General features: G+C 44.0%; 1 protein-coding gene across 2 annotated transcripts in view; it reads left to right on the top strand.

Moving 5' to 3' along the window:
* The window catches only part of CSTPP1 (centriolar satellite-associated tubulin polyglutamylase complex regulator 1), a 135,854-nt gene that overhangs the window by 94,154 nt on the left and 15,782 nt on the right, over positions 1–25,918 (top strand). For both annotated transcript variants that reach the window (XM_088654181.1, XM_035115058.3), the window contains one exon: positions 20,955–21,039. In XM_088654181.1, coding sequence (XP_088510307.1) covers positions 20,955–21,039 — 85 coding nt within the window. The remainder of the gene's footprint in view (positions 1–20,954; positions 21,040–25,918) is intronic.

The raw sequence follows: 25,918 nt of genomic DNA on the forward strand, positions 1-25,918 counted from the left end.
TTCGGCCCTCCAGATGTTTTGGACTACAATTCCCATCATCCCTGACCACTGGTCCTCTTACCTAGGGATCATGGGAGTTGTAGGCCAAAACATCTGGAGGGCCACAGTTTGGGGATGCCTGCTCTAATCAGTAAAAATTCTGCCATACACACAATCCTGGGTATGTGTTGAGCTGAGGGCCCATAATGCTGCTATGTCATGAAAGCAAATATTTATGTTCTGTTCTGTTTTCAAGAAGGTCTGAATAGCTTCCCTGGCATCTCGGCTTCCTGGCACCTCGACCTTATCCAGACTGATGCTTGGATACGGAGATAGCCAGGGAGTCCCATATAAACTCAGAACCAAGCAGGTCAACTTGATAAAAATATGGGGGGGGCCTGCAGGTAAGCCTCACCCTGAAAAATTTATCACAATACTTACTCTTAAGTAAGTGTGCATAGGATTGCAACCTTAGTTGCTGTCAGTTTTATTGTACCATTGTGCTCTCTGTTCTGTTGAAATTGATTAAGAACAGGAGGGTATTGAAGGTTCATACCCTACTAGTATTCAAATGCATGAAAAGCAGACACACTCATTCTCCAAACCATGGATTGCAGCAAGATGGCTGTGTTATTGTGCCTAGGGGCAAGAGACTTTGGCCGTTCAACAATTATAGGGGGCACATGTTTTCACCACAAATGTATTTCAGGATAACTTAATTGTTACAGTCCCTCAGCTGGCTTCACTTGTAGTGGCACAGCAGAGAGCAAAATGCATAGTCTTGTATTGGTGGGATCCAAAACTGTATAATTCATTTGCAGGCCATTGCAGAGCCATCCAAGACAAATAAATCCCTGAGAATGTGAAGCACACAAAATGATTGCTGCCTCCCTCCGTGGAGTGACGCTACACTGAGAACTGGCTAAGCTGATGATTCTCACTCGTTGGGTTGGATAGCATTGCACCTTTCATAATTGGCTTGAGTGTATCCGGTTATATCAAAGTGCTTTCATGTGAAAACACAAAAAAGCTCTGTTCAGACTACTTTGCACCCTCTGTAACTGAGCAGCCGTCATTAAAGCCATTTCTGTTTTATTTCCCTGTGAGTAATTCGGGGGGGGGGGGGGAAGCGACTTTGTATTTCAGTACATTTGGTTTAGCCAAGAGGTTTATTCACTGCTGCTTTGTACTTTGAGGCAAACTAGAAAACTCAGATTAATAGGTTGTTTATTCTTCACCATGTTCCTGGAATCAAAGGCACTGGGTTGCATTATTAAAGAAGTTGTGTGTGGCAGCCTGGAACTTTCTTTACTGAGCTCCACATGAAGAGAAAATATTGCTTTTCATCCTCTACTCATTACGAAGCCTGGAACAGGAGCACTTTTAGATGCAGTATCATGTAGCATTGCTTTAAAGTCTCACCGCCCCCCGCCCCATACAGCTTTAGCAGATGCTAATTATGTATTCTGGTTTAGGAAAATATATCTTCGGAAGGCTGTCTGTGTGACCAGCTTAAAGCCCGACACAGGAAGTGCTATCTTAGTCTGCTTCTGAACTCTCAGTGCTGAATTTGTGCGCAAACTCTTCTTTTGGCAACAAGGAATGCATGTGTACCTGCGGTGCCCATACAGTCTGTACCCTGTCTCTTCAGCACACTAGTATATTCATTCTGCATATCTATTGTGTTGTAGAAGATCCTCAAACATAGGATGACTGGAAGGGATCGATGGCGATGAGAGTGTTCTCCAGTGATGCTGTGATGCTATGGTAACATCCCATCTCAGATGTGTATGCCTACTGTTTCCATTTTTTTAATTGGAAGTGGTCCATCCTCATTGCATAACATTAAGCTAGAGAGACCATTGGCTCTTAAAGTGAATTATTTATTGCTAAATAATCAAAAAATATTCCTTAGGCATCTAATACTACAGAATGTAAGACATCTGCAGACATGTTGAAAGTCATACTGAATCACACCATTGCCTTGCCAGATGTTGTTGGACCACAATTCCCATAATCCTTGCCCATTGGCCATGCTGGCTGGAGGCTTATGAGAACTTGAGTCCCAACACCATCTGCTGGGCCATAGATGTCCCATCCCTGCTCTAGCCAATACTGTTTTGGAATTGCCCGTATAGTATTTTACAGTAAATATCTCCTTTCCCCTTCCGTTTGCTGAGGAACCTCTGTATGTCTGCCATAGATGTTTGTGTGTGTCAAAGGATTTTGGGTCCACATAGAGTAATGACCAGGCCTATTAACCTTGTTATTGCCCAATGCAAACTTGAGAGAACACTTCAGAGCATACCTAATGCTCCCCGTTGTGGCTATGAATTGCAGGGAAAGATAGATAGCAGTGGGTGTGCCGTATTTCACAAATGGTTGCCTGCTATTATTTATCTTTTAATTGAAGAACCACTTCCAAGGAAGCCTGGCATTTCCTGGCCCATAGTTAGAAAACCACTGTACTAAGCTATTGTTCTGGAAAATCAAACACATCAATAGAATATCACATTTCACTTCATACACTCCCATCTTTGCCAAAAAAGTTGTCAAAACATTGCTGCCCTTTCCCTTGAGGCTATGACATACTTTCCACGCCACAAAACCAAAGCCACACTTCACAGTCACAATCCACACAGCTTATGGCTAGTTCCAGGGGCGTACCCAGGATCAAAACTGGGGGGGGGGCAAGCCATGGTCGTTCAGGGGTGGGGCCAAGGCATGGGAGCGGAGGGGTCACAAAGTGGGAACGTGGGCAGGGCTACAGGGCCAGCGGGCCCGACAACATCGCGGCAGCGGCCACCTTGTGCTTCTGGGGCTGGCAGCGTCAGCGGCTACCCTGCTTGGCTGGAGACGACGGGAGGGTCAGGCAGGCGAGGGGGGGTGGCAGGGCGGGTGAGGGCGAGGCAAGGCACAGCCGCAGTCACGACGGCTCCGAGGCGTTGCTGCATATCAGCATAATATTTCAACCATGTTGTGGGTTCAAGCCCCACCTTGGGGAAAAATTCCTGTATTGCAGGGGGTTGAACTAGATGACCCTTGTGGTCCCTCCCGACTACAATTCTATGATTCTATTGACATATTACCATAGCATATGCATCATTCTGCTTTCTTGAATTGTCCTAGGCATAGCAGCCAACTCCTAGAGGCCTAGGTGCCTCCCCCCCAATTACTGGTAAATACCGTATTTGAAAGAGTCACCCCCCATGTTGATGGGCTTTCTATGTGGGGCTTACCTGCCCCCCCCCCATATTTTATTAAGGATGGAAGAGGGAGGGAAGGAAGGAAGAAATAGAGAGAGGGATAACTCACATTTGTGAGTGCCTCTGAGTGACGCTGTGATGCTGGAACTCTGCAGCAAGAGGAAGTCTTGTAAGCAGCTTTCTCTCTGCTTGATTTACACTATGATAGCTCTGTGAATCCCAACCAATTTAAAAAGTGAGCATCTCTCTTGTAGGGATGTTGCAAGAAATCAAGGAGTGGGGTTGAAAATCAAGCAGAACATGGGTGGGTTAGAAAGCATAGTAGTCCTTCCTGACTCCCAAGGGCAAGAAAAATGATCTTGGAGGACCGCACAAGGGAGCAGGTGAGGGCGTTCAAGATAGGAGACACCTAATACTGGTGTTTCCACTAGGGATGATGGAAGTTGAAGTTCAGCCTCCATGAAACTAACTGGAAGAAGATACTAAAGTTGTCTCTACACAGCCTGTGTTATTTTCAGTTTCCAAGGAAGTTCAGGGGAGGGAGGGGAGTCTAAAGGACCTGCTGTCTAATGCCCTGCCCTAGCCTCCAAAGTAAGCTTTCCCCCTGTGGGGACCAGAGGAGGCTGGTGCAGAAGGAAACTGGGCTTCATTGAGTGTTATCCTGAACAGGAATTCCCTCCCAAGGAGCCTTGATGTCAAATTGGCAAAACTGGTTTTCAAGATGAGCAGTTTTCAGTTCACCCTTCTCTAGTCTCCTGTTCCACAAAGATGAACATAAGATACTTACTGATTTCAGAATAGGTGAGGTATACCTTGGTGACTATGAGTTGGGCCTTTTGAGAAACCAACTATCTAAGAATTGTGTTTCTGCAGTACAAAGCATGTACAAATAATATACATCGTTAATAGTTCACAATTTATTGCGGGACTGTTGTTTAGTCGTTTAGTCGTGTCCGACTTCGTGATCCCATGACCAGAGCACGCCAGGCACTCCTGTCTTCAACTGCCTCCCGCAGCTTGGTCAGACTCATGTTTGTAGCTTCGAGAACACTGTCCAACCATCTCGTCCTCTGTCGTCCCCTTCTCCTAGTGCCCTCAATCTTTCCCAACATCAGGGTCTTTTTCAGGGAGTCTTCTCTTCTCCTGAGGTGGCCAAAGTATTGGAGCCTCAGTTTCAGGATCTGTCCTTCCAGTGAGCACTCAGGGCTGATTTCCTTCAGAATGGAGAGGTTTGATCTTCTTGCAGTCCATGGGACTCTCAAGAGTCTCCTCCAGCACCATAATTCAAAAGCATCAATTCTTCGGCGATCAGCCTTCTTTATGATCCAGCTCTTGTGGGACACAAGACCTAATAATGTTTTTATAGGAGTGGTTACGCATTTAAAACTTTTTGATCTTGTTTAGAGTTCCATTTTCTGCCTGTATGTCATGATGTGAGATCCTCACTGAATTGTATTTAATTCATAGTTTCTCACCTAGTCAGTCCGTAAAACATACCATTAGTATTTCAATAAACTACTAATACCAGTGAAGGCATTTTAAAACTCAATACAGTACTGTTCAATAGTAGAAATATATCCCCTAAACATGTGAACTGTAGTAGACTGTTGTTTTGACAATGTGATGTGTCGTTTAAAATGCAAGCACCTAGGGTGTTATTACAGTGATTAAATGCTTGGGTTATATTTAGTCCTAATCTCAGACAGGGTAACCTAATATTAGCCTAGTAAAAATGTCTTTAATGCTTCTCTCATGTCTATGTACAGGGTAGTTCCCTTCTCCTTTTACATCTGGTTATTACTTAACTAGATTTTAGTGATTCATAGGCTAGTTCAGACTCTTCAGCTCTTTTTGTGAGGTGAAGGAAATCTGCTAATCAGGCCACTGCACATATTGGTGTCTATGGAAAGCCTATATCATATTGTAATAGATATATGGTGCTAAATGTTTAGGTTTTGTAAATATTAGGATTTAATTAGAACTTGTATGTTATAACTGGGATATGTTATAAGACAGTCTGTGTGTGTATTAGAAGTGGGTAATGTAAAGGGTTTGAGGTGTTCAATAGTTGTTTGTCTGCCTTGGGAAATAATGGAGGAATGGACCTTTGGGGGTAAAGTCAAACAGTTGGAAGGTTGCAGCACTTGCTGTGGCTGTAGAGATCGATATTGGAGGGACATGTTTTGTTGCAGCCAGGGCAGATGAAGGTGTCCAGCTGTGCTGCTGCGGATGCACCATGATGTTTCTTCTCTCTGCACACCTCCCCAGTAGTCATTCCTCCTCTGGTCACTGCTATGGATGCATGACCTGATTGTCTGTCTCCAGGTCCTGTGGATTTCCACATAGCAGGGTTGATGTTGCCAGCCTCTCCTTCCTTGGACATTATTAAACAGAGGTTGGATGACCGCCTGTCATGGATGATTTTGCTGAGATTCCTGCATTACAGGGGGTTGGGCTAGATGACCCTTGGGGCCCTTCCATCCAACTTTATGATTCTAACAGCGGTTACGTGTAAAGAATGTGTAGGTCCCTATGTATCGAGGTGTGTGTGTGGACCTACTTCTGAACATCAGCAATTAGCATGTGAAGAGTTAATTAACCTAGGTAAACGCCTAAGGTGTACTAGCCGTTAATCCTAGTCAATCAACAAGTGTTGATGAAGTCAGGCATACTCCTTTGTCAGGTGACACATGGCTGGTGGGATTAACCATTAATATTTCAAAGCATCAAAAGAACTGACCATTAGAATGCAAATGAATAAAGGAGGCTTAGTTTTTAGGAACAGCAGAATTAGGAGATGCTGGTACCAGAAAGTGGAGAAGGAACTACGGTATGCTTGTATGTGCCCGAGATACCAAGATAGGCTGCTGGTGATTCTGCCTTGAGGATAAGCTGGCTGAAGGGAGGCTGGGAGAGATGTCTAGGACAGCGTTTCTCAACCACTGTTCCGCGGCACACTAGTGTGCCGCGACGTGCGGCGACGAGAAGGGCGATTTGCATTGTCACGTGCCTGGCGGCCGCCAATACACAACACTGACCCGCCGGAAAGCAATATTTCCCCTCCTTTTTCCCAAAGCTCAATGCAAACGAGCCTGGCGGCCGCCAATCCTTATCAGTGACCCACCGGAAAACAATATTTCTCCTCCTCTTTCCCAAAGCTCAGTGCAAACGAGCCTGGCGGCCGCCAATACACCGGAAAGCAATATTTGGCAAGTGTTTCTTACAGTCATAATTATAATATAGGGCGGCACAGAGTTAATTTTTTAAACTTTTTTAATGGTGGTGTGCCAAGCTCATTGCGGCCACGGGCAGGGCGGGAGAAAGTGAGGCAAAGATGGGGGTGTGGGATAAAAGGAAGGAGGGGAGAGGGGAGCGCTTAGTGTTGGGAGAATGGCAGCTGGGCTGGAAGAGCGGTGGCGGCGCCTGCGCGCGCTCCCTCCTCGCGCGCTCTAGCTCTCTGCTGCCGGGTTGGCGCGTCGCAGTTCGCGAGCCGCTACCTGCGCGCTCGCCCCCGCGCGCCTGCCGCGACTTGGCCAACTTTTCTGCCCACCAGCTCTCGCCTGCGCTCCTCCTTCCCCCCGCCCCCTCTCCCCCCTCCCACTCTCGGCAGCGGATCCCTTTACCTTGGGAGAGGAGGGAGCCTGGGCGCTGTACGGCGGCGCAGCTCTCTCTCAGGGGGTTTTTCAGCAGCCGTAAAGCGGCGTGAGAGAGAAGCGGGCGGCTTTCCCTCAGTCTCCCTCCCAAAATTTATTTGCAAAAAAAAGGGGGAGGCTCTGGCCGGCTTCCTGCAGCTAGAGCGAAAGGGGACCATGATGCTGCAAAATCGCCCTTCTCACGTCACGGCACACCAGCCAGCTTCTCGCGGCACAGTAGTGTGCCGCGGAACAGCGGTTGAGAAACGCTGTCCTGGTGGTTCCATGTCAGTGTTAAAAAATATGGGGAACAACATGGATCCTTGTTGCACCCTGTAGGCCAAAGGCCACTGGGTAAAACAGTAGTCTTCCAGCACCACCTTCTGGGTGGTGAATAACTGAAGAATGAATTAATTCTGAATTGCTGCTTTGTGAGGAGAACCATTGCAGTTCATAGAAAATGAGTTGCTTTGATGATAGAGTAGGGAGAAGTAAAAAGACCTAAAAATGTTGTTTCTCTGGCAAGTGTAGCACTTTACAGAATAAATACCGGTACCTATTGTCCTAGGGGTTTGGAGCTGCCATCACTGGCTTTGATTGACAATTACCTGTATACTGCTAAAAATACTGTATATCTATGTATACTTCAGCACATATGCTTCCTAGAGCAACAACGGAACACAGTGGTATGTGAGAGAAATACCATTAGAATGCACATTGTAAAAGGCTATATTTAATTCCTCCAAATGCTAAGAAAAGGGCCCATTTCAGTCATTCTATGCAACAGTATATCACCTTTCCAGCTAATTTCTATACATTGGTTAATTTCTATACATTGGTTAATAACCACCTGAATTAGACATCAGTTGAGGTTTAGGAAATGGCCCTTGCATCTTGGATAAATTACACTTGCTGTATCACTTTCATTAGCAGAAACATTAACTGGGATGGAGGGATTGTATGAAAACTCTCAGAGGTCCAGGGGGAAGCTTACTCACTTTCTTGTCATATTAAAGGAAGGGCTGTTCTTGTAGCAGTTTAAAAGGAGAGAATGATCCCAGGACTGAAGCCAAAACATTCCCTTATAAAGGAGAGTTTCCTTGGGTCGCCCCCCCCCCCACTCTCCAGGGCACACAGTGTATTCATGGTGCTGTGTGCACTCCAGCTAATTTTGCAGTGTATCACCATTTATAATTGTTGCCCTTGTTCATTCATATTGTAATTGGCTTCAAGTGTTTTCTGTGCTGCTGCTTACATCTCCACTGATGGGTGAGAATAAGTCTCTTCACTTGCCACTTTCCTCCTCTTAGGATGCAGTCCGGCCCTTTTGTTAATAGCATGGTGGTAGAGCAGATTGTACCCCAAAATCATCTACAATCTACATAATGGGATGGTTTAAAGATGGTATCACGTTAGCTCTGGTTTCTTTTAATTGCAGTTTTTGTTTATTTTCTTCTTTTTAGCGGATGTTGGCTGAAGATTCATCCTTGATGTTATGAAGGGATATCTGGGAGGTTTAATTTCCTTGTCTTTGCAGGATAATATTGTATTGCCAAGTCTCCACTTCTAAGACCTCATAATTACACGTTGGGCCAAAGGCACTGCTCCAGACTAGCGGGGTCAAGAAGCTTCATGACGCAGTTATAGTACATAATGATCCTTAAGCTCTTGCCCTGAGCAAGCATTATTATTATTGAGCAGAAACATTGGCCTTCTTGCCAAAACTTAGTAGTCAGATGTAATGTTTTCGCCCCATGGGAATTGCTGCTAGGACTCCCATTAAGGAAATATGTCCTATTGGAACTAGGCCAGACACACAGTATATCCTGTTTTTTAAACGAAACAACAACAATGAAATAAAAGCTCCTTTGAGAGAAAGGGTGGGATATAAATTTAATAAACAAAATTAAATGAATAATGTTGCATTAAAACAAGAGTCAGAAACTGGTAGCCAGTTCACCGAGGGGAGCTGTTTGGTCCCCACATTTATCTGTCTTCTTCCTTATCCATCTCCAATATTCCTTAAGCTGTTTTGCAGGATAAGCGGGAAATACAGGCATATGTCTTAGAATGTACAAAGAACGAAAAGAGAAGGGATACTCTGGGTTGTATCTAATGTTAGTCCTACTCTGAGCAAACCCATTGAAATGAATAGACCTAAATTAGTGTCCGACTCTTCGTGACCCCGTGGACCAGAGCACGCCAGGCACTCCTGTCTTCCACTGCCTCCCGCAGTTTGGTCAAACTCATGTTTGTAGCTTCGATAACACTGTCCAACCATCTCGTCCTCTGTCATCCCCTTCTCCTAGTGCCCTCCATCTTTCCCAACATCAGGGTCTTTTCCAAGGATTCTTCTCTTCTCATGAGGTGGCCAAAGTATTGGAGCCTCAGCTTCACAATCTGTCCTTCCAGTGAGCACTCAGGGCTGATTTCCTTAAGAATGGATAGGTTTGATCTTCTTGCAGTCCATGGGACTCTCAAGAGTCTCCTCCAGAAATTAGTAATGTCCACTAATTTCAGTGGGTCTACGTTGTGTAGGACTAAGAGTGGATGCAACTTTCAGATGCCAATTGAGTGCCTTGAATCTACCTCTTATGTTTTGGCACCTCTAAACTAGGAGTAAAGCAAACATGTTGGACTTAAGGGTGCTGGCTATTATGGGATGTTTACAAATGGCATTTTCCTACTGGAGTAATGCTTTCATCAAAACAAGCTATTTCTGCAAGGTTGGTGCTGTTGTTGCTGTCATAGATATTCTTTGTATGTTTCTTTTAGTCTTTATGATTTATGTGGAAATTGATTGGTTGTGTATTTTTTATGTTTATTTATTGTTTATGACTACTTTTGTTATGTTTGTAATCATGTAATTTTTTAAATGTTCTAAGCTACCTTGAGCATGGTTTTAAGTATGGAAAGGCAACATACAAATAAAATGATGTATGCATGCATGCAAACCATGTCTTTGCTTGATAGCAGCTCTTTCCATCATCATACTGGAAGGTAGCCAAGGTGGTCTTTACCTCTTAAGTTGAAGTCTCTAGTCATTTAGATATCAACTGCAAAGTTGGCTAGTATGTGTATTTTCTGGAACATTGTCTGCATTATTCCTCTGAATGTTTGTCCCGGTTTAATCTTCAATCTCAGTAGTGGGAATAATTAAGGACTGCTGTTTCTGTTTCTGTGTGTTTGGAAAATGAGGAAATCGGTTCTTAAAAGCACCACAAATGTACTATCTGTCCCTGGTTCTTATTTATTTTAGAACTGGCCTTGACATTCAAAAAGCAAATTAGTCACAGGAATAGTCCATATATTTTATTCACATCTTTCATTTAAACAAAACTCCATCCAGCAGAAAGAGATCTGCCGATAGCTCATAAAATCACTCAACAACAAAGTATATAAACAATGAACTGTGGATCCACATCTAATCCCTAACACTTTGATTAAATTAAAATAATCTCCCCAACCCAGTGTTTTCTGCTTTGTGCTATAGGCCCCCATTTCTTTCCCTGTAGGTTGATTTACACCAGGCTTCCCCAAACTTTGGCCCTCCAGATGTTTTGGACTACAATCCCCATCATCCCTGACCACTGGTCCTGTTAGCTAGGGATCATGGGAGTTGTAGGCCAAAACATCTGGAGGGCTGCAGTTTGGGGATGCCTGATTCACACACACACACACACACACACACACACACACACACACACACACACCAGTTCAATTCAAACACCATGGTTTGGCCCATTAGATATGCTCCCCTGCTTTTCATTTTTTTCCTCCCCCCACCTTGCATGATCCAATTCCTTCCAGTGTTTTCTGCTTCAAGGTAACAATATTTTAAAGTGATATCCAGATTAGGCAACTGTTAACTATAGTTTACCTCCCATCAGAATTGGGAACTAATCTCTCTGTCTCGTAATACTGAAATCTGTGGGTCTCCCAATGAAGCTGAATGTTGGATGATTCAGGACAGGCAAAAGGAGGTACTTCTTCACACAGTGCATAGCTAAAGTATGGCATTCGTTCCCACGGGATGTAGGAATAGCCACCAACTTGGATGGCACTGAAAGAGAATGAGACAAATTCATGGAGCTTAAGGTTAGTGAGAGCTACTAGCCATGGTGGCTATGGTCTGTTTCCATTGCCACAGGCAGCATGTCCCAGTATACCAGTTGCTGGGAATCAGAAGTGGGGAGAGTGCTGTTGCACTCAGGTTCTGCTGGTGGGCTTGCAATGGGTATCTGGTTGGCCACTATGAGAGCAGGATACTGGACCAGATGGGCCTTTGACCTGCTCCAGCTGGGCTCTTCTTTTGTTCTTACATACGGAGTGCATTTCTCACCACGGTTTGTCCATAGTATCTGAATGTGCTTTAAGGTCATGTACGTTAGCTGTGCCCAGTTAGACTTCACTCTTTTGTCATGGAAAGCTAGTACCAGTTCTCAACAGGTGCTGCTTTTCTCTCTGAGCCAGACGTTTGCAGCGCTTACTGGGATCTGCAGCTTCCTTGAGTTTAAGAACGTAAGAAGAGCTGTCCTGGTTCATCTAACCCAATATCCTGTTTCCAGCAGCAGCCAAGAAATCACAAAATGGTATCCAATAACAACAGTGGAAGAATACAAAAAAAAAATGTGCATCATATCTCTTAAGCCAAAGGATGCTATTGACAATCAGATCCAAAAGCTCTGCAAAAATATATATAAAAAAAGAGTTTTGTGGAATGATAAGATACAAAGGTTTGCCATAATTCAAGAGTTGAGATCCCATGGGGGAGGTAAATCAGTCTTCTGTAGCAGATTAATCATTTTCATTAGCCAATTGAGTATTTCAATGTTTTCATGTTATAGCAAATACTGGCTTTCTGGGTCAGGGTTCAAGTCCCCCTGGGGAAGCAATAACTATCTGGGGAGAAAGTTGACCGGACAAGGGTGGAATGAGGACAGACAATGAAGGAAGCCACAACTACATTCTCATGGGAGCAAACAAGGCTTGTTTACTAATCAGAGCAAAGGTATGGAAAACAGGCAATGTGGATTCAAACCCAGCCAGGAAGAATGATAAAATTAAAGCCAAATTCACTTCTTGCATTTATGTAAGAAACAAAAGGTGTGCTTTGTTGGAGGGATGAAAGTGGACAAATCCAGAACTCACAGGTCTCACAGCAGCTCTCTAATCACTCAATCACAGCAGAAGATAGGAAGAGGAGCTGCTTGGCAGGGGGTTGGACTGGATGGCCCTTGTGGTCTCTTCCAACTCTATGATTCTATGAGGACACATTACGGGACATTTGTCATCTGCTAGCTACAGACCAACCAAATGCACCATGAGGAAGCAAGTTGCATATAAAGCGCTAGATGGTTGGAACAGCACAAGTTCACCTGCAGGAGGTCTCAGGTTCAGGTGCTGGATGTGACCTCTCATTGAAGGATAGAAAGAGTTCCCACTCAAAAGCACACCAGAGTTTTTGCATAGTCTTAATGCAGGTCTTAAGTCTTCATAATAAATAACTGCAGTACAGATGGTGATGTAAGTTATATTCTGTGTATGCCCTTGCAAACTCACTTCATTATTATTCTTGTGTGTGCTTTTTGAAAAAATGTACGGTACATGCCACTCTAAGAAACAACAACCCACCCGTAGCAGGTTGAAATACAATGAAGTAAAACTGTGTGAAACCCAGATAAAATCAGCATAAAACAGAACAGGTAAAATTGAAAGTTAAAAGGCCTAGGAGCACAAAATGTTATTTGCTGGGCACTGAAAAGACACCAGTGTAGGCACTAGTCAACCCTCCTAGGGGAGAGCAATGCCCCACCACTGCGACAGCCCTTCCACCTGTCACAACATGCCCCACTTCAGATGGTGGAGGTTCCAGGAGGAGACCTCTGAAGGTTATCCCCATGTACAAGCAGCCTTACGTTGGAGAAGGCAGTCCTTTAGGTACCCAGGACCCAAGCCATTTAGGACTTTAAAAGTCAACCACCAGCACTTCCAATTGTTCCTGGAAATGGACTTGGCACAAGTACTGTTCTTTAAGCACTTGTGAAATTTGTTTCTTCCAAGGAATTAAGTTTTTGTCTCACATACACTAAAGTTGTGGCAGATGTTCAGATTGTCACCAGCCTGTATGAGAAATTAAGTGTAATCTATGGAATCCTGCACATGTCTGTAAATTAAGCATGCCAGGTTTCCTGTGGACTCACAGTTCAAACAAAAGCTCTGGCCTTAGTTAGGATTATGTGTGCTTCATGACAGGAACATGAGATATCTGCTTTAAAACAGTCTCCATGCAGCAGAATGACTAAGAATCATGTTTTGCTAAAAAAGAAGAAGAACCTAGATAGCACTCAGACTTCAATATTTCAACTTGACTCCATGTCTTTGGAGTTCATGGGTGGTATCAGAGGCTTGGGGGATAGGGCAGAATGCTTTATGTTTTGACTTGCCTATTGTATGTATCACAAATGTGTGTTTTTGAGTAAACATTTAAACTGGTAATTTGTGGCAGCCAATATCTTAATTCATCCAGCAACCTCTCTCCCTGTAGAACAACAGTGAGTCCTGTTGACTTGACTGTGGCCTGGATTGTAGCCTCAGTGCCCAAGAGACAGGAAGGAGAATTGTGGTTATGATGTACCCAAGCCACCTCTGTTTATTCACAGCAGCTCTTGGCAGACTGGACAGGCCAATGGGCGACTGATATTTTCCCACATGGACCTCCGTGACTTCACCATAGTTAACTGGAAAGCAGTAATCACAGCAAATAGTAGACCTCTCATAAGGGCGCTGGTGATCTCTTCTTGTGTAATGAGCAATTAGCAGAGAAAATGATATGACTGAGTGGTAAGACCTATCCCATGTTCTGAGTATGGCAGGGTCCTTACCAGGAGCCCTGCAGGGACAGTGGTGAGGACATGGGGACAAGCGAGAACTCAGTGGCTTTGGGGCTAGAATCTGCAGCCACCAACAGACAGAGGAGATAGCACACCAGGAAATTCCATAGTATATCAACAAACTGTTGGGTGTGCAAATGAGTTGGAGCCAAGGAGGGAGGGAGAAGGGGGGGGGAACAAATGCTCAGCCAAGGACAATTCTTGATGACCTCCTTGGAGCAGGTTGCCAACTTGCCTAGGCTATACCAGATGGAGAAGAATGTGAGTAAATACAATCTTATGCCCTTGAAGCTAACACCAGTGAGGCTGCAGCTCACTGGTGAAATGGAATTTCCAGTGGGATAATGAGTAGGAATATCCAGTAGGAAGATTTTCTACTTATGATTATGTTGTTGTCATTATTATTAATTTATTCGTTTAGTTCTTGCCTCACACAAAATGTATCCAAATGACTTACATGCAGAATTAAAAACCATCAAGACTGCCTATCAATATATAGGTTTCATAAATGTTGCAGCATGTTGCAGCATATCAATAAGATATACCAGTTCATCAGGTATATCAGTGGTTGTTACTGCATCATTATCTCCAGTGGAGCTCTCTTCTAATGTTCACAAAATGACCAGAATACCAGAATTATTCAATGGGTAATTGTGAAATCTTGGTCAGAAGAAATGTGGAATGGTGGCAACAAATGGTGCTTTCTGGCTAAGAGAAGAAAACAAAGCATAGCAATGCTCACAATTCAATGCAAGTGAATTTCTGCCTTAGTTTATTTAGGTGCAATTTAGGCATGACAAAAGTCTATCCACAGATGACACAGTGAAGAATCATGTTTACTTATCTTTGAACATAGTGAAGCTTTATTACTTACATCAGTAGAGATGCCTACACCCCTTCCGTCTTCTTATTAAATGATAGGCAGCAGGTTGAACATGACCTGAAGATATAAGGAAAACATCTGGCCATCTTTCCTTTTTGCAATAACAACTGGGACTTTATCATATATCTCTTAATAACGATGCAGATTACTGCGAAGGATGAAAATCCATGTGGAATTCACCTGCAGCTGTATAGCTAACTTTATTTGCAGTCATAAATTGTATCATGCTCTTAGCTTTGCAGAATAATTGAACAGTGAGTGATGACTTTATCCTAGATAATTTTCACAAGACAAAAAAAAGTTTTACAAGTATCTTTAACTGCTGTAAAATATAATAGGGTAAACCTGTGGTTTTGCCATGATTACTGTAGCATCTCCCGATGCAATATTATGTAGTGTGATACCTCAAATTTGTGTGTGCTTCATTCGTATCTGAATCATGACAGTAAAAACCTGACTATCTCCAGGGTACATGTACTGAGTACCTGAAATGAGCAGAGCGACTAGACCTGTTTAGGTAGGATGATCAGATGCAAAGAGAGATAGTGTTCCTGAACTTACCAGGGTTAGCCTGATGTAAAAAATCACATTTTGCAGTTGAACTGGAATATATAGTGGTTTAGTTTCAGCTGCCTTAAAATCAAGGATGCTCGGCACAGGACACAAGACATCGTGTTCAGTGTTTCTGTGGATACTCCCAATACAATTAACGTTCCATAAATAATTATGCAAGGACCACAGAAACGTGTATTGCTTTTAAAGGAATCTGGCCTGAGATAGTGAAAAAATAAGTTTCCTAGACCTCCTCTCTGCAAATTAAAAGTGTGGAAATATGTAGGCAGTGATCCATTGCAGGCATGAAAAGGACTGGCAAGAGTGTTCATGTGGTGGGATGGAGCAGCTTCTATCCTCTCATCTCCTATGATGAAGTGAGGTGCTTGCTTCCCTTCCACCATGTCACATTTCTCCACCGCACCCCCACCCCCCAAATTAAGCAAGATCACACATGATGGTATTTGTGTGGTGGAAGAAAAGAGGGATGCACCCATTTCCCCACCAAGCAAAGTCTCTCAGTGCAGAGTTTATAATTTCTTACTGGTTACTTTGTTGTTGTTTATTGAATTTATATATTGCCCTATACCCAAAAATGGGAGTGCCTGATCACCTCATCTGTCTCCTGAGAAATCTCTATGTGGGACAAGAAGCTACAGTTAGAACTGGATATGGAACAACTGATGGTTCACAATTGGGAAAGGAGTACAACGAGGCTGTATATTGTCTCCCTGCTTATTTAACTTATATGCAGAATTCATCATGTGAAAGGCTGGGCTGGATGAATCCCAAACTGGAATTAAGATTGCCCAAAGAAATATCAACAACCTCAGATATGCAGATGACACAACCTTGATGGCAGAAAGTGAGGAGGAATTAAAGAACCTTTTAATGAGGGTGAAAGAGGAAAGTGCAAAATATGGTCTGAAGCTCAACATCAAAAAAACCAAGATCATGGCCACTGGTCCCATCACCTCCTGGCAAATAGAAGGGGAAGAAATGGAGGCAGTGAGAGATTTTACTTTCTTGGGTTCCATGATCACTGCAGATGGTGACAGCAGTCACAAAATTAAAAGACGTCTGCTTATTGGGAGAAAAGCAATGACAAACCTAGACAGCATCTTAAAAAGCAGAGACATCACCTTGCCAACAAAGGTCCGTATAGTTAAAGCTATGTTTTTCCCAGTAGTGATGTATGGAAGTGAGAGTTGGACCATAAAGAAGGCTGATCGCCGAAGAATTAATGCTTTTGAATTATGGTGCTGGAGGAGACTCTTGAGAGTCCCATGGACTGCAAGAAGATCAAACCTATCCATTCTGAAGGAAATCAGCCCTGAGTGCTCACTGGAAGGACAGATCCTGAAGCTGAGGCTCCAATACTTTGGCCACCTCATGAGAAGAGAAGACTCCCTGGAAAAGACCCTGATGTTGGGAAGGATTGAGGGCGCAAGAGAAGGGGACGACAGAGGATGAGATGGTTAGACAGTGTTCTTGAAGCTACGAACATGAGTCTGAGCAAATTGCAGGAGGCAGTGGAAGACAGGAGTGCCTGGTGTGCTCTGGTTCATGTGGTCACGAAGAGTTGGACACAACCAAATGACTAAACAACAACAACTATACCCAGAGGTCTCAGGACAGTTCACAGAACAACTTTACAAGGAAAGAGAGCAGGACTGCAGCTTGCAAGTGTTTTTGTGCACATCCATAAAGAAAGGAGCTTTTAGCATTTTGTTGACTTGTGCTCCTCAGAAGAAGGTCCAGTGTGCATTTTTCTCAATAAGAAGTTTCTACACCTCTGAGAATTTTTTTTTAAAAAAACACTCTCAAAACTGGGGACAGCAATGAAGCTAAAGGAAAGTGCTTTGATATCATTTTACTGAGAACCAGTCCCCAGGAATTAGCATTCAGCATAGGATAATACATAAACACACACAGCTGCTGCTTGGGGGGATTCTGCTGCAGAACCACACCTGTTTCTATAAACTTTGTTAGAGCAGTAGAACTCCCCCCCCCCTTTTCGCCTTCCTTGAGATGGTGTCAGATTTTCAGGCTCCTGAGTCATGGCTGCTTTGAGCAGTCACGGGAACCCAGGAAATGTCTGTTGATTAAAATTCAGCACTGAAAGTTTGGAGGGACAACTGGAGTACAAACAACACAATCCCCATGAGAGAGAACAGAGCTGGAGAAATCCCCATCTTCTGTATCTGCAGCAGAAGAGATCTCAGCCCCCCTCCATTTCCTGCTATAAGCGAATACAGGTTGAATGGAAGGGAAGCAGAATGCTGCCAAACATCCATGAGAAGGATCTTGTACTCTGACTCTTGTGAATTAACTCAAAATTCCATCTATATATGGCTGTGCTGTGGGTATGTCAAGTCTCAACAACAATGGGGGAAATTGTGAGTACTATAATAGAGTACATTGTGAAACAGAAATCCCATGATTTGTGGAAATATAGGTGAAATATAGGCTGGAAATATAGGTGAGGACCCCAATAGCATTGCGCCCATCAGTTTTCCAGGACCTCCCAGCCTACTCCAATGCTATGGCCCCTCTGCTGAAAAGATGCTCTTAGAGATCCTCTAGAGCAGGGTGGTCCCTCGGCAACATTTGATGCTCTCCCCCCATCCACAGCCCTCACACCGCTCTCCCAAAGTTGTGAAAGCAAGGTGGGGGGCTTTGGGGAGGAGATGTGGGGGTTCAGACAGGGTCCTGGAGCATAGTTGTCAACTCCCGGACTGAAAAATCCAGGATCAGCAGCGGTGCGGCACTGGATGTCGCTTCTACGCATGTCCAGACATGCGTAGAAGCGACTTCCAGTGCCGGCGCTGCCCAATTTCCAGTGCCCAGACATGGGCAGAATGGCACCGGAAGTGTGTGTGTGAAAATTTTTGCCCTGGCTCCCCCCACTCCCTACATGACAAGGCAGTGTGTGAACCACAGATTCTGTGTCAAAGGACTCTTGTGGCCCACTTAGTATGAAAATTTGGACCATGTACTGCAGACAGAAGGGAAAGGTGGCTAGCTCCATGTGCACACATGTAAACATTCTGTGCACATGACTGGACCTCTGAATCCCAATTGCATCAATGGAACACTGGAGTAAGAAAATGGACAGGGAATAGAGGGCTATCTGAGTGACTCAAGTTCCTTCCAGCCCTGTCCTCCAGCTGAGTTCACTTTGGATCCTGCTTGCCTGCTTCCAGCCTGGCCCTCGTTCTACTGCTGGCTTTTCTTCCATACTTTGCATTCTTCTGCATATAGAAATACAGCAAAATTACTGTTGTTCAGCCAGTCCTCTCCTTAACTTCAGTCCACAGGCTTTTGGACAGGGAACATGCAATCATGAGCAGCTTTTTGACATCAGTATGTTTCCATTCTCCTTAGATCCCATAAACCTCCCTGAGCTTCACCTCTTTCGTCTCTCCCCCTGCCCCACTTCTGAGCCACAGAGGCCGTTCTCTGCCAGCCTCTCACAAAGCAGCTCCCTAAGAGATGAATCATTGGGTTGGCTGTCTTGTGTATTTTGGATCTGGTCTCCCTGCCTTCCTTTAATATAGCGACCAGATTCGCGCACACAATTACAAAAGAGGCCATCCAGCTGCCTCGCTAGATGCCAAAGTAATAATGCCTGTGGGTTTATGCTCCATTCTTCTTCATACATGCCCCTAGATCTTGTTTGCCTTTCCTAATGCTGCCAGATGTTGCTTGGATGGGTTTCCTAGCATGTGGTAGCGAATGTTACGCTGCCAGTGATTTTTAACAAATTTAAGCAACTTTTAATTCACTGGGCTTTTGGCTCTTCACTGGGCCAAAATAGACATTACACACAGATGCATGTAATGTTGCTATCACAGCCCTTTTAAAATAAGAAAAGCTGTTTCAAGAGTGTGCAGTCAGGTTCGGAGAAGTTTGCAGCGTCTGTTTGTGCACCCCATCCATGGCCACCATTTCCCAACTCCACATCATGGGCAGCTCCCCACCCTCACAGGGTTCAAAGATCATAGAATTGTAGAGTTGGAAGGGACCACAAGGGTCATCTAGTCCAACCCCCTTGCAATGCAGGAATCTTTTGCCCAATGGGGGGCTCAAACCTGCAACCCTGAGATTAAGAGTCTCATGCTGTACCAGCTGAGCTATTCTCACTGCCTAAAGGAGAGAAGCTGCTCGGCAGATTGGAAGCAGGGAAGTGGCTGGCCAGGAAAGGGCTTAGTCATCATTGTTTCTGGTCCAGATTGCCTCTCCAGAAATTACTTTTCCTGTTTAAGTTGGTCATTGGTTTAATTTTACATACTGTATATCTGTATGAAACACATAATTTGTCCCTCAGGACTTTGTGTACATGTCACATGCATGTGAAGCACATTTAAAGCATGACCCCCCCCCCAAGAATCCTGGGAACTCTCATTCAGTAAGGGTACTGGGAATTGTGTGAAGGGCGAACTGCACTTCCCTGGGTTCTTTGGGGGAAGTTTTGTGCTTTAAATGATACAAGTTTTACTGAGTCGGACCATTGATCAATGTAGCTTTATATTGTATATATTGGCTGGAAGCAGCTCTCTGGATTTTCAGATGGGTCTCTCTCCCCCAGCTGTATCGGGAGATGAATTCTAATAATCTACAATTCAACTACAGCCCTTTCTGTTACAACTTTTCTATTGGAATGCCTACCTATACCAGATGTTTCCTCTGAAGATAAGTCCTATTGTCACTTTCCATGTTCATACTCCGTTGGCAAGAAAATCTGGCTCCCGTAATAAGAAAACTAACTTGCTTTTAAAATATACTAAGTCAAGCAATGTGACATATGGTTACTGAACTCAGAAAACTGCATACATGCATTTTTATTTTTATTTTGAAGAATTTGGATTCTTCTTTTTGGCAGAAAGCAATGTGGTGGCAGAAGGAGAGGTGTTAGTAAATAAGGAACATTTGGAGCCTATGGATAAAGAAACAAAGAGTCTAGACTGTTAAGGAAGCAGATGTTCCACTCCCCAAATGTTGGAACTCCCTACAGACTCTAAACATGATCTAAGTCCTTTGTGCACTGTATGCCATCACTAGCATACACTATTATTATTATTTTGGTGGTCAAGGAGGATTTGGAAATTTTATTAAATAAATAAATGGTAAATGGTAAAAGAATATACTTCAGCTGTGTGGGGCAAAGGGGTGAATTCATCTCACAAAAGATTCAAGGTTTTGAAACTCTCATCTGCTTTGATTAGTTGGAATAATGTCATAAAGAAAAATGTAAAAGTAAATGTTGGAGTATTCCAGCAAAAATGGAAAAGAAAGCGGAAATTGCTGCAGTTGGTGTGCTTGTCTGTGGCCAAGTGAATTAACACCATTGTTTTCCTTCACGTCATCGTCCCTTCCCCCCATGCAAATGATATGTAATTGATGACATTATAGATTGTTATGACATTTCCTTTACATTGAAACAAATGCAAGTTGCGCAAGTCACATAAATAGTTACATATGTTATGGTAAGTTACATAACTTAAGTTAATTAGCAGGCAGTGAGGTAAATAAAGAAATATTTGTTGGAAACTGAATTGCAGCGAAACAGAAATGGTGCTGATTGTGACGAATACAGGTTGGCATGGAAATTGCTTCCTTCTGACTCCTTAGTGGTTGGGTCTCTTTTATGCTTTGCCCAACTTCTTGTCTGTATGACGTTGCCTTTTAACACTCCACTCTGCATTGTTCTTTTAATTTTTGCAAGTTGTTCTGTGACGGTTGTGGGAAATGACTCATAAACTAAATGAACACAAATAGTAATAATATCCTTCTCTTTCTGTCGCAGACCTCTTGACAGCCAAGGAGTACCACTGCCTCCTGCAGCTGCTTTGCCCTGACTTCCCCATGGAGCTTACACAGAAAGCAGCAAGGTGAGCACTCCTTCAGCAACTAGATCTGCGTTATATCTTACAGCGAGAGTCAGCTCCTGCTTTATACTTGGGTAGGAAAAGTGCCTGTACTGAAATGGTGTTGGCGCTGGCAGTTGTTCATGGTGCATATGCAACTCGAATGATGCAGGTTGCCTATGATAAACACAGACGTGGGGACACAAGTCTTTCCTGATCACTGCTTCTGCGTTCAATGCAGGGAAGCCCAGCCTTGCAATTATTCACATTTGACTGTACTGCTGTCGGTACCCATTTAAACTTGAGTGCTTTTGTAAACAAAGAATGAATACTGAACTGTCTCTAAAAATTGCAGTATTTGCGATAAGCAATATGTTTACTTTGGGGGTTTGTACTGCATATTTTGGCTTAGTATACAGTAAAGATATCTGTTTCAGAGCTGAACCTCATGTTCAAATTATGGGAGAAGGGGGAGGGGTCGTGGGTTTTATTCTTGATCCACTTTCAGTCTGAAATCTTCCAAGGAACAGCTCCTCCGGTCTCAGTTCCAAACCCTTATGGACTCCAGACTGATATGCGAGATTCCCCAGGCATCCTGTTGACATCCAATGATCGAGTAATCTAAGCAATTTTGGCAACGGGTAGCCTGACATATCACTGGCTTAGATACCGCAGTTGGGGCAGAGTCTATGTTGAATTAGATATGGGCATATTTATCTGTAAAGTCGCTTGAAAACAAGTCACAGTTGGTGTGCTGATAGATTCAAACCACTTAAGAGATATTCTGCCAAGCAAGCAGTACATTAATTTTGTTTAAATAAATAAAATAAACCATTGAACATGAAGAGCATGCAAACTGAGTGTGGAAGGGTTTCATACTAGATCAGTTGTTTTCAACCGTTTTATCTTAAGGAATATGCTTCCATGTTGCCTTGTCTGCTGAAGACTGTCAAGGTAGCTTAGACTCTTAATCTCAGGGTTGTGGGTTCAAGCCCCATGTTAGGCAAGAGATTCCTCCATTGTAGGGGGTTGGAATAGATGACCCTTGGGGTCCCTTCCAACTTGACAATTCTATGATTCAATGAGGAACTTCAGGGAGGCTTCTTGGCCATTACTAATCTTCTCATGAAGAACCCTCCAAGGAACCACCAGGGCTTTTCCAGAACCCAGTTGAAAGGGAATTGACAAGACAGGGAGTAAAAGTTTGCCTGCTGCAGCAGGCTCTATGCATCATGAGACACTTTCTGCATTGCTCTAGCATCTTACTCAACGTGCAAAAGTAGAAGGGGAAGGCACATATCACCTTTATTGTCACTGCTGGTTTAATCAAGAGCCAGTTAGCAGAGTATTAAAAGCTGGCCTGTGAAACCTGGGTATTAATCCAATGAACTCACCAGCTGACTTTAACCAAGTGAGCAAGTCAGCTGTGTTTCAGTTCAGTTTGCAAAGTGACTTGAAGTTCACTGAATGCTATAACCTGAAAGAGAATTTCATTAAAATGCTTTACTGTTGGTATCTAACACCTTCAAAACTTGCTAAAATGTATAAAACCAGGTCAAGCATTTGTTGGAGATGCAGAGATGGCACATGATCCACATGTGGCAGAACTATAAAAAAATAAAATGATTCTGGGAAACAATATACAGTGAGTTTTAAAAGATGTTTAAAATTTCCTTTGCAAAAACCCCCCCCCTGAAGTCTCTCTGCTGGTTATAATGAGTAATGACATTCCGAAAAATCTAAGGAGAATTTTCATGTATGCAATAGTTGCAGCAAGACTTTTAATAGCTAAAGGATGGAAATGAGAATCCATTCCCACTAAATTGGATTGGCAGGCAAAAATGCTAGAATATGCAGAATTAGCAAAAACGACAGGAAGAATGAGAGATGATATAGAACAAAGGTTTATTAGAGAATGGGACATTTACAGAGTATACCTAAAAGAGCATTGTAAACATCTAAATTCTCTGGCAGGTTTGATTGACCCCTGCATGACAGTAGGAAATTTTACAAAATCAAGACAATTTGAGACAATTTATGAGAGACAATGGAAAGTGTGCAGTTGATAATGTAACCCAGGAAACACATTGGGGTGATCGGAAGTCATAATGGAATCTGTAATATATGAATTTTCTTTTCGTAATTTGTATTGATCTTGGATTTTTTTAATTGTTTTTTTGCAAAATTAATAAAGCATTTTAAAAAAGAAAAGAAAAAATAAGTTAATAGCGGCCTACCTCAGAAGCTGATTGCAAGGATAAATGAGAATTTTTGCCAGGAATAACCTCATTGGCCCACAGTCTTCACAATGCAGGCTATAAGTCTGAATACATAAATCTGAGATGAGGCACGGCGCTGAAGATTGTGTCAAGGAATTTAATCTGCAAAGCCATTGTAAACCTGAGGCCCCACTGAAGGGGGATAGGCTTCGCACAACTCCTCTGTTGTGTGCTTGTGCCTTGGAGACAGACAAGCTGGGGGCTTTGGGACAGCAGGTGTGAGAGAAAAATGAGATCTGTGTCTGAGGCACCCTGGCTCAGGTGGGAATGATCTCACTGCCTTTACTCTTCATGGGTTTGAGAGCTTCCTTGTGCTAACAATTTGCTCTCACCCACAAAGCTAATCAAGGGAAGTTACTTGATATACTGCCTTAAATCTGATGCTGGTTTTGCCTCTCCTTCCTCTTCTATACCTTCTGATACTCTTGTCTGCATTTTTCTTTTCGTTTTCCCCTACTCGTACATCGGAAGCCCCTGGCTGACGATGGGCCATTACTGTCACCAGCTGGGCAGATCGCCCCCCCCCCATGCAGCTGGCTCTTTCGAATCAGTATCGGCAAGCAGGCTCATGCTTGTCACCTCTCCTGCCAACCAGGATTCTCGTTTCTGCTTTCAAGTGGGATATAACTTATGCTTACCATCAGTCCACTCAGTGACAGCACCTATTGATAAGCTTTGGGAGATATGATTTCATAGGCAAGCATCGTTCATAAGCCACCAGGCCTTTTGGAATCCTTGAAGCTGCATGGCTGAGATGATTTCACAGGGCAGCCATCTCTTTGGAGGCCTGTTGCTATGTGCTGATAACAAACAGTATGAAAGAAAGAGATCACAAAGTTAGGGCAGAGAGGAGAGGCAGCCGCAATGCAGAAGAGAATGAGGTGTGATCCAGCATCTTTAAACACAGGTTGGCTCCATTTGTGGGGTGGCATCTAAAGAGGCAAATAGTAGGTGAGTGGTGGACTGTGACCTGCCTGCCCACTGCCCCCATCCCCCCCAGGCCCTCTCTCCAAAGACCTTCTGATACAGGGAGTAAGAATGGCTGCTAGAAAAACTTCTGGGAGAGTGGTTGTGTGTGTATTTCTCAAAGAGGGGGTGATGGCTAGTGGAGGAGTTCCAAGAACTCTCACCTTTGGCCTTATAAATCACACCCCACCCCACATGAAAGGGGCAGACATGGACCCATCTTTAAAGATGCAGGTCTGCTGCTTCACGTGCAGTCTGGGCCTCCATCCCTTGTGACGAAACCAGAGAGAACTGGGCTAGTTCCCACAAGCGCCGGTGAGTTCCCTGAAAGGCATCAACCACAGGCGGTTTGGAGGCTTTCATCTTTGGCAGTGATATGTGACATAGACCTCCTTTGATTTGTGAGGTGGGAAAGAGGAGGGTTATCTGGCTAGAAGCAAAATATTAGGACTTGCAGCAGAATTGCAAGCACACCATATACTGTGCCTAACTCTCTCTCTCTCTCTCTAGCTACAATTTGTGCCTGCTAGTTAATATTAGGCTTTGCTCATATTAAGTGCTCTCCCAGTCCCATAACAGGGGTGATCAGGAAGAATAGGGAGCCTGGACACAGACATGAGCTGATCCAGTTTGGCTTGAAGAGCAGGGGCCATTCTGTCTCCACCATAGGAGGAGTGATGGGCTGCTTGTAACCTTGAAAGTACCTGAAGTCAGCCCTCCCCAGAGGGTGTGGTGGCAGAGATGTCAGAGAAGTCTGCTTAGTACTGGGCAGTTTTCTCAGTTCTGATGTCAGGGGCGGGTCAGCAACAAAACACCCAATGTCAGGTAAGTTAGCTCTTTATTCAAAGAAATCAAAACAGCTCAGTCCTAGTGTTCACAGCAACCCTTCCTGGTCGGCCTATCCCCAACGAAGCAGTTGTGAGGACTGAAGGTTCCTTCTCCATCAGCCTACGGCTCCTCCACCTGGTCTCTCTTTGCTCCACCCTCTTCATTCCTCTTCTTGTTCTGGGAGACCCAGGGGAAGAGGAGTTGGTCACAGCTGGAGGGAGAGCTTCGCTGGCTTCTTCAGCAGCCTGCCTCTACTTTGCCTCTTGACCTCCCCCCACTCTGTTTCTGCCCCTGATTCTGGATTCCTGTCTGTCACAGCCGCTTCCTGCTCACTAAACCCTGTTACCTCTTCAGCTTCCAACACCACCTCGTCCCAGTCTGTCCCCTCTTCTCCCTCTGACCACTCATTGTCGTCCTACCACCAATCCCCTGGCTCTGAGCCTTCTTTCCCTGGAGGTTCCCCAGCTGGTGCCTCCCACCGCACCTCTGCATCCAGCCAGTCCATAGCAGTTGAGGAGCTTTATCAATGCCCCTCCTGCATCTGTTGAAAGGAATGATCAGATTTCAGCTATTTCAACATGGGCCTTGATGACAATGTGCTGATTAACAAACATTCCCCACCATATAACATACGCTTGACAGTTTCAACTTGTTGCTGCTGAAAAGTAGCTTGCTGGAGTTTCATATCATGACCAATTTCTGTCTGTGACACCTGCTGACTTAGGGCCAAGCTAGATACTTTGGCCACCTCATGAGAAGAGAAGACTCCCTGATGCTGGGAAAGATTGAGGGCACAAGGAGAAGGGACGACAGAGGACGAGGCGGTTGGA

This window comes from Zootoca vivipara, chromosome 1 (assembly GCF_965207765.1).
Source record: "Zootoca vivipara chromosome 1, rZooViv2.hap1.1, whole genome shotgun sequence".
NCBI lineage: Eukaryota > Metazoa > Chordata > Lepidosauria > Squamata > Lacertidae > Zootoca > Zootoca vivipara.